The sequence below is a fragment of the Bombina bombina genome, chromosome 1 (genome assembly GCF_027579735.1).
Source record: "Bombina bombina isolate aBomBom1 chromosome 1, aBomBom1.pri, whole genome shotgun sequence".
Taxonomy (NCBI): domain Eukaryota; kingdom Metazoa; phylum Chordata; class Amphibia; order Anura; family Bombinatoridae; genus Bombina; species Bombina bombina.
The window spans coordinates 1539528792-1539539179 of record NC_069499.1 but is presented as its reverse complement, the minus strand read 5'-3'; the positions used below and the strand labels follow the sequence as shown (position 1 = coordinate 1539539179).

Below are 10388 nucleotides of genomic sequence, written 5' to 3'. Positions count from 1 at the left end.
AGTAGGGATCTCCTGAACCGAGGTTATGTTCCATGTTCACAATAAGCACTACTACCAGTTATTGTATTTTGCATAATGAGTATCTGCACCTTGTTTATTGTGTCCTTTCCTTTGTTCACAGTTATCAGTTGTAGCATAATTTAAATAATAAATTCTGAAGGGATTGTAATGAGATCCATAAGTGGTCTCTTCTACTCCAGATAGTCTTCTGTAAATGGCAATTTCTTTTTTTATCATCTGGGGTCCAAGAGTGGCCCCCTACCTTGGTAGAGAAGTCTTAGATTATCATGGTGTTAATATCCCATGACACACTATCTAACTAAATAATAAAAATATACCTGAGGTCTAAACAATGAGATCCACAAGTGGTCTCCTCTCTTTAATACAGCCTTCGGTCCATGTTATTATCCTATAAAATATGAGGTCCAAAAGTGGCCTCCTGTTCCCCATAGAAGGCTTAGATGACTCTTGGCATGTACTTTTCTTCCTTTTTTTTTAGCAAATGTTCAGTCGTGGAGCTTTATATCATATAAATGACAGACATCATTTACTGTATACAAAACTTTTATTTTAAAATTGACATTATGTTCCTTGATGTAACAGATGTTGCTAATTGCATATGCCCTTTTAATATGTAATTCATAAGATGTGCCTTACTATGTGTCCTGGAGAAATGTGCCTACGCAAGGTTATAGGTTTATATATGTACCAAAATTTGTACTTTAACATGTTTCCCTTTTCTGTTGTCTGTTACATGTAATCCACATCATGCTCTATTGACATATCGGATATTGCTAATTGCATACGGTCTCTTAATATGTACTTTGTATGATGTATCTTTCCATAAGTCCTTTTTTTTTTTTTCATTCTCCTTTTATTGGAATGTAACTACGCAATGCTATGCAATGTTATTATATTTTCTTTGTATGCCAAAATTTTGACTTCAATAAAAATTATAAAAAAAAAAAAAAAAAAAAAAGGAATGAGTGAGGTGGGAGTTGTATTTATAGGCATTTTGAGGTTTGGGAAACTTTGCCCCCTCCTAGTAGGAATGTATATCCCATACGTCACTAGCTCATGGACTCTTGCCATTATGAAAAAAATGAATTTATCAGGTAAGTTCTAACATAACTTATGTTTTATCGATGTGCGGCGGACATGATACGCTACATCGTATCATGTCTGTCTGCACTTTTATTAATCAGCCCCTATGTGTAATTTCCTTTATAGATTGTCAAAAACCTATAAAAAGGTTAACATATGAAAGTACCAAAGCAACAGCAAATGATTATTTATTTGTATTGCACATAGGGGATGATATATATTTATATTATTGTTGATGTATGCAGTATATTGTATATATGTTAACCTGAAAACATATCATGGACACAGGCTCCTAGTATACCCAGTTAATATGACTTAAAGGGATAATAAACCCTATTTTTTTTTCTTTCATGATTCAGATAGAGCATACAATTTTTTTATTTTTTCAAATAAAAAACATTTTAAGCAACTTTCTAATTTACTCCTATTATCGATTTTTCTTAGTTCTCTTGCTATCTTTATTTAAAAAGCAGGGATTTAAAGCTTAGGAGCCGGCCCATTTTTGGTTCAGAACCTGGGTTATGCTTGCTTATTGGTGGCTAAATGTAGCCACCAATAAGAAATCGCTATCCAGGGTGCTGAATCTAAAATGGCAGTCTCTTAAGCTTTACAATCCTTCTTTTTAACTAAAGATAGCAAGTGAACAAAGAAAAATAGGAGTAAATTAGAAAGTTGCTTAACATTGCATGCTCTTTCTGAATCATGAAAGAAAAAAAATGAATTTAGTATCCCTTTTATATAGTGTCCTCCTCATGGGACATCTGTTCATCCTGTTAAGGATCCAGTGTGACAGCTTGGCAGAGTTTAGCAAGCCTCAGCAGAGGTAGGAAGGGCAGCAGAACAGGGCTAAACATCTGGCTCAGTAAGACACACTAGTTAGGAAGTGGTTAATGGGAGGAGTCAAAAGCAGTGCAGGGCATATTAATACAGGGAGGATATTTTCTGACAGTACAGCTTGTAGAGTTGGCAGAGGAGGAAATTGAGGAGAAAGACAAAGACCTAGGTGTGGGGACTGTGCAGTGTGGATATCCATAATCTAATAGCAGCTAAAATAAGTGAGTAAAAGACTTGCCACTGAGCCCAGCCATGTGTTTTTGAACTGCTATTATAGAGTGTGGCTATCACACTGGACGTTCCCCAAGTCTTTAGCTCTCTCTTGAAGCATAGCCCCTCCCCTTCTTACCGATGCCAAATTCTTCTAAGCATGTTTATTAATGTCACACATGAAGCTCCCAATCTGAGTTACTACTTACACCTGCTGCCAGAGCTCCTCTGAAATGGTTCCCCCCTTCCTCTAAGTTGCATCACAGCTCCTGCCTCCACCTCCACTCTCCTTTCCTGCGTGCAGGTCATATGTAATTATAGCAAACTTATAAAAAGTTAGTTTAAGCCCTAGGAGGCCTCTGTTTAAGGCAAGACCTTAGGAGGCCACCTCTGGCAGCAGGGCAGAGTGTGGGTGATAGGTAGGTGTGGCTACATGACCCATTTGGTGGGCCGGACTAAAGGACCCGGCAGCCCAGCCAGCATTTGCATGGTATTCCATATGGCCAGTCCGGGCATGCCCCGGGCATGTGCTCCTTTCATCCGCCCCTAACAATGGTCCTGATTCTAACCGCTGCTCTTATACAACCACATACACAAGAGCAGGGCCTGTCAATCATACCAGTATTATCAATCTAGGATGATTTTGATCTGCAACATCAGAGATTGCAGAAACGTTAAAAAGCAGTGGTCTTATGACTGCTGCATATTAACTTGTGGTTGCAGGCTCACGTGAGCAACTCTGCACAGTAAGGGCTCCAAAGTTGCACTCTCAGTTTTGAGTTTGAGAGAGGTTTTAAGTTTTGAGTTTGAGAGAGGTTTTGAGTTTTGAGTATGAGAGAGGTTTTGAGAGAGGGAAAAGAGAAAATAAAAGAGAAGGAAAGATTTATGCTGTTGGTTGGTCAGAGGGAAAATTGTGAAGTATCTGAGCTTAAGCAAAGACATACAAATTATGGCTTTGCATGTAAGTGGTATCATTTTGTATTGTACTATACAGCATTTAAGGGCAAAGAAAAAGGCTACCAGTGAGGTCTAGCTCAAAAGGCCACTTGAATTAGCCCATCAGAGTCATTTATGATTAAATGAGGGAAGAGGCAGTGGGCAGATTTAATAATTGCAGTGTTATAAAACGTATATGTAAATTGAAATAAAATTAGACTAAAGCTAACATATGTCAAGCACAGGCTGTTCTCTAGGTTATTTATTTTGGAATTGGGACGAGAAAAGAGGACATTGGTACAGGGGAGAGCTTTCATTGGAGTGATATAAAACTTGAAGTGGAATTTAAATAAGACAATGCGCAATGCAGACAATCGGGCATATTTATCAAGCTCCGTATGGAGCTTGGTGCCCCGTGTTTCTGGCGAGCCTTCACAAGTTATGAAGCAGCAGTCTAAAGAGCGTATGCTGTTGGCATTTATCGATGTGCAGCAGACGATCCGCAATATCGGATCATGTTCGCTCGCACAATGATAATTCGGCCCCATAGGCAGTTCATGATGTGTGTTCAATGTCACCAGTTCCAACTGTGTTTCTGACACCAAACACTATACCATTGTTTTTAGATTAAACTCCTAAACAGGCACAGGTAATTAATGAGCACAAAAAGTCAAATTTAGACCGGTGCTTAAAGGGACATTATACACTCATTTTTTCTTTGCATAAATGTTTTGTAGATGATCTATTTATAAAGCCCATAAAGTTTTTTTTTTTTTTTTTAAATGTATAATTTTGCTTCTTTTTAAAGAACATTGCTCTGATTTTCAGACTTCTAACCAAGCCCCAAAGTTTTATTTGAATACCATCAGCTACCTTCTCCAGCTTGCTCCTGTTTGTGTAAAGGGTCTTTTCATATGCAAAAGAAGGGGGAGGGGGGGAGGGTCTTATTTCCCACTTGCAGTGGGCTTTCCAACTACCTTTTCAACAGAGCTAAACTGAAAGCTTCTAAGTACGTTTTTAAACCATTTTATACTGGATTTTTATATCAGTATCTGTGCATCTTATTCTTTATAGTAGTGTCTATTACATGCAGTTATATGAAAATGAGTGTATACTGTCCCTTTAAGTAGAATAAAATATAATAGATAAAAAAGATAGAAATTGTGAGTTAACACCAATAGAGGCCAAAATAAGAAAATGCAGCACACTGATAAAGACTCTGCTATAAATAACAATAGCAATGCTATTTAATATATATTTATTAATAATACCAAGGATCAAAACCAAAAATACATAACATATAGAAAGACAAACTACATTCCCCTATAATCCTAACTGAAAGAAATAAAATAAATAAAAGTCTACAGCATGTGTGGAGGGGGATAATACAATTACAACAGTTCATCCCAAGTATATAGGTAATGAACTCAGTTCCAAGTGATGTTCCAGGAAAATTAACTTCTCAGAAGGGCAAGGCAGTATTTCTAATGCAACCGGATTGATGTCCGTGAATACACTGATGGAAGTTCAATGCAGAAAGTTTCAAACTGTAGTACCTACTGTATGTGGGACTTAAACACACTTCATGACAATGTGATAGAGATTTCTATGTTATAACTGAACACCCCCAAAAGGCTATCAACTTACTTCGCCTCACCACCGCTAGCTCCTATTAGTATGTGACAGTTTGAGCACTACTCATACAGCTGCACGTGAAAGCGGGATAAACCGCCACAATTCACAGCAGCTAAGAATTTGGAGTACTTACAAATAGCTCTACCGCACATGTATTACAGGATATCATCTGCGGTATACACTGGAGAGGCGGGTAGCAAACAAGAAGTTGAGGCACATCAAAGTCCAACATTTGTGCATCCCCAAAACGTTCCTCCTCCCACAACGGCAGTCAGGACTAGGAGAAAGGTAGTAGTTGAGCCAATAATCGTTTCACCATTACGGCTTTGTCAGGGCTTAAGATTTAACTTATTATGATTCTCCTTAAATAGCAACTGTGTGTTGCCCTCCCCTGGAAATCCAATTAGTGAATTTTCGTTCCTATTGATATACAATGTTGTCAACGTCCATGCCAAAATTGTAACAATTTGTATTAAAATTATAACTGTAACATATGATCCCTGCTAAGGCATTGTTTTATAATTGTAATAGTAATATAAAACACTTATAACTGAAACAACCAAATCAAAATTAAACTCCTAATTCAATGTATGTCTATTCAGTTCACTTATTTTACTTATGATTAAAACATTTTAAAGAATTTTTATTTAAGCATTGATAAAGAAACACCGTGGCCTTTACCCTTTCAGTGCTAATGACGGCTCTGAGCCATCACAGAGTTTCTCACTCTGGTGCTAATGACGGCTCAGAGCCGTCATGAGCACTCTACCACCTTGAGGGAGATCTGGGGGCTCTTTACTGCTCCTACCCCGGCGATCATGCCTGTAGAGTGACAGGCATCGCCGGGGCTTCATGTGATGCGTGGTGACGTCACGCACACTTACATGATTACGTAAAAAGTTAAATAAAAAAATTTCAAAAAGAAAAAAAACAAAAGAAAATATTAGCACCAAGGTGGGAAATGGCTTAGCAGCCAAATGGTTAATCTATACAATAAATCAAAACTCAATTTTATAATACAAACAGTCAATCGGAATATACTGGATAACATAACACAGGTAGATCATACAATCAACCCAGAAAAGGAGAAAACAATAACTCTTCATTTAATCCTCCTGGTGATAAGTTATCTAAATTGTAAATCCAGCAACTTTCATGTTGTAGAAGGACCTTATCTAAATTGCCACCTCTAATACTTAATTTAACTTTTTCAATCCCTGTTAGGCTAAACGTTCTAGTTGAAGAGTTATGGTGTTTCATTAAGTGTTGTGCTATACTGGAAGTTTTTTCCTCATGTTCAATGTCACGCACATGTTCTAATGTGCAGGCAAGTAAGGCTTTAGTCCTTTTCCCGACATAGAATAGAGGACAACTACATTTTGCCAGATCATTCAATCCCTCTGCATGTAATTTTAGTCCTAATGTTATAAGTGCGACCTGATTTTGACACAAATTACTTAGCATTTTGAATATAGTTACAAGCTTTACAACATCTACATGGGTAACACCCTGGTTCATTTGAAGAACGCTGAAGCCAGTTATGAGTTTGTGGTGGTTTGCTAAAAAAGCTGTGTACCTGGTTGTCACCTAGATTTGGGGCCCTTGTTGCAGTCATCTGTGGATATTCTCCTAAAACTTTACATAAATCCATATCTGTTTTTAGGATTGGCCAATCTTTTCTTCGTATATATTGATTTGTTCCTGCTACAAGATGTCTGAACTTGTTATAGTAGTAATGCACCTCACTAGCAGTTGTTCAGTAGGTCTATCCTGGAAGTGGAACTTACCTCTCCTTTATTTACCTCAGTCCTCCCTGAGTAAAATGATGAATATTCACCTGCTCCTATAAATCACTCAATCTATGTGACATGGGGTTGGTATTATTTTGCATATCTTACATATTTTCTTAGAGGTTACATAGAATTTGCTAGTACACGTGATATACCTTAAATCTCTAGTATGTATCAATAAAAAGGGCAACCCTCCTGTTAATTAATACTTTCCTGTGTTTGAGGTCCAAAAGTGGTCTTCTTTGTTTTGGGAGGAAAAAAAATGAGGGCTGTTCTTTCGTATAATTTCTTTTGTTTTCCAGGTAAACTGTGCACATTTTAGGTGAAATTACGAGTGAATTGCTAACAGTTACATGCAAGTGAAAGGGGTTTATCATGGCTGTTTACGCACTTCGGCTTATTCACTCGCATTACAGCTTGAAAGTAAATGTGATCACTTGAGCGCAATTGAAGTTGACGCTTGTTGGGAAATATCGTCATCAGAACTCTTGCGAAACAAAAAAGTTTAACAAAAAACATCAAAAATGCATTACATTGTATTTTTATATGTCTATATGTGTGTACATATGATTTATGTATTTATATGTGTATATATGTATTTACAGACATATATACACATATAAAGACATAAATACATATGTATAAACATACACACACATATATATATATATATATATATATATATATATATACATATATATATATATATATATATATATATATATCTCAATACAGATTCCATCAGCTCCTATGGTTTAATACATTCTGGTAGTAAGTATTGGAAAAACCCACTAAAAAATATTTCTCAGCGCTTACCTAGTGGACGGAGACCTAAACAATACAATATAGAAATGGAAGATATGAAACAAAAAGATCTTGTCCATCATAAACTATTCTCCAGCTAAAGTCTATCTAAACTAAAATACTGTGATATATTAATTATTTTTTATTATTATAGTGACCTTTGCCCTCTGCAGTTAAGTAAATGAAAACTACTTATGTATGCAATATTAATACTGTAAATATTAGACATTTTAATGTTCTGCACATAGCAGACTGTTTAAATTATGTATAAATAGATATTCTTATATATTTATATGTATATCTATACCAATATAATTTTATATATATATAAATATATATATATATATATATATATATATATATATATATATATATATATATATATATATATATATATTTATATATAGGTATAAATGTATATTTTGTCAAAAAAGCATCAAATATATAAAGAAATATTTATTATGTATAAATAGAATATATTCTTATATGTAAAGAACATTGGAATGTGAAATATTCAGATTTTCATGTCGGGTTAGCGTACTTGTGAAAATGCAATCGGATTTGCATGTGAGTAGGGTCTTAGTTTTTTTTCTCCCTTTTTTGTTTTGCTCCATTGACTTTAATGGGGGGAATACATAACATATATTCAAAAGACACATGGTGATATTTATGCACTCATTTTTTAAATCTTTAAACATGAGCAATAGTGAAGGTTTTAAGTAAATGCTTCTTTAGTGCTAATTAATAGGTAATTAATAGGTAAAATATTGATCAATGCTTTCTTTACTTCTCTATTCCTTAGACTGTATATTAAGGGGTTTAACATGGGAGTCACTGCTGTGTACAATACAGAGAACACCTGGTCCATTTCCCCTGCTTGTTCTGAAGCTGACCCCATGTATACACACACAAGTGTCCCATAGAAAATGAGTAGGACAGTGAGGTGGGACGTACAAGTGGAGAAAGCTTTTCTTTTACTATTTACTGACTTCATATTCAGGATACAAATAATTATTTTGATATAAGAAATTAAACTCAACAATAATGGAAACATTCCAAATACAAATGATTCTACAGAGATTATGTTGTGTAATACTGTATTGTCACATGAAATGCTTGTTAAAGCTTTAATGTCACAATAGAACTGCCGAAGACTTGTTGACTTACAAAATGACAACTTGGAAGCAAAACCAGTAAGAAGAAATGAATTCACACATCCAGTTGTCCAAAGGGCTAAAGAAATCATGACACATTTTTTGTTATTCATAAAAACATGATAGCTTAATGGGTTACAGATAGCAAGGTAACGATCATAAGCCATGAAGGACAACAGGACAACCTCAGTGCTTGAAAAGAAAACAGAAAAGTATGTCTGTGTTAGACACTGTATGAAGGATATTGAGTTATATCCAGTTATTAAAATATCCATAAACTTTGGAAGAGACACAGTAGTAAAAGAGATGTCAATGAAGGATAAATTTCCTAGAAAAAAATACATGGGTGTATGTAAATTATTATCTATAGAAACCAGTAGAAGTATGGTTAAATTTCCTATAATTCCAGTCATGTAAATGAAGAAGAAAATAATGAAAAGTAAAGGTTGCTTCTTTGTCTGTGTGGAAAATGCTAGTATATGGAACTCCATGGTTGAGGTTTGGTTGTCCATCAGCATGATGTTTGTCTAAACAATAAGAAAGAATACTCTGCTGGTCAATTAAAAATGAATGCATTCAAATTGTACTGGAATATCTAAAAAAAAACAAAAAAAAAAACGGTTATATTTGTTAAGTTTTGTCAAATTAATTATTTTTTATTGATTTTTAGGGGGTAGAAGCTCTTGTTCTAATGTAGTTGAGGATTTACAACATGGTACCTAGATAAACTACAGGGTTATCCTAGGTTTACAGTTAGCTTTGTAGGTGGTAGACCAATTTTCCCATATTAGAATAAATAAGTCTATTTTGTTTAGTATAAGCAAACGTTACGCCATGATGTCTAAAATTGTGTGCCAGCCTGGAGGGCTGTCCTTTTTCCAGGCTCTAGCTATAGCTAGCTTAACAGCAGAAAATAAGTAGATGCAAAGATAACTTTGGTATTTCGGTAAAGGGTGTATCCCTAAATGTATTAAAGTTGTTTCAGGAGTTTTAGGGACCCGGATACCTAGTCTGGCTAGAGCTATGAAGGCCACATTCCATAATGGCTTAAGTTTTGGGCAGCTCCACCACACATGTAGAGAATCACCAGATTGTCCACATTGCCTCCAGAAAAGAGGCATAGGGATTATATGTAGTTTAAATAATCTCATGGGCACAAAATACCAGTGAGAAAGCAATTTGTAAAACATCTCAAGAGAGTCGTACAGTTTATGGCTTTGGAAGTACGGTCAAAAGACATGGTCCACAATTTTGGCAGGAATGAGGTTAGGAACAGCCCCTTCCATGAGAAGGTAGTGCTGGGACATGGGATTGTGTAGTTTCCCATCCCTCTGCCACCTAGCTTTCCAGGCGGTCAAGGTACCCCAGGATCTTAAGATGCTTTTAAATCTAGTCTATTCAAATTTCAGTCTGGGGGGACTATTAGTGAGCCAGCGGTTTGGGGTATGGAGGGGAGGGTAGTTTGTTTATGGGATGCCAAAAAGTCAGAGACCAGAGTGAAGCCTAAATTTGACCAAGCGTTAGGGTGAGAGTCCGGGAGGCCCAATAAGTGGCCAGTTGTAGAGTGGATGGGAGACGGGTGTGGGGCGACCCCAGTACAATGTCTTAACTTGTCTCATAGGTGTAGGCATTCTAAGATAACAGGGTTGTCAATGTTTAGCATGCGGCGACAGTGAGGTGGGACCCATATTAAATCTCTAAACTGGACACGATTGGGCAAGGATGCCTGCTCTAAAATGCTCCACTTGCTCCTCAAATCTCCAATGCCCAACTGAGAAATGTGGGTTATCATGGCTGCTTCATAGTATCTGACAACAGGTTGCCATACATTTTAGGAAATTGGAGAATTTTACAAGCAACTCTGGCTGTTTTCCCTTGCCAAATATATTTGGTAAACCACTTTGAAACTGTAATGGCAACC

The 10388-nt window shown here is 36.2% G+C and overlaps 1 protein-coding gene across 1 annotated transcript; it reads right to left on the bottom strand.

Moving 5' to 3' along the window:
- Nucleotides 1–8028: 8028 nt before the first annotated feature.
- On the bottom strand, nucleotides 8029–8958 carry LOC128667023 (olfactory receptor-like protein OLF4). Its single transcript, XM_053721886.1, has one exon. The coding sequence runs from the start codon at nucleotides 8956–8958 to the stop codon at nucleotides 8029–8031; it is 930 nt and encodes a 309-aa protein (XP_053577861.1).
- Between the last annotated feature and the right edge of the window lie 1430 nt (nucleotides 8959–10388).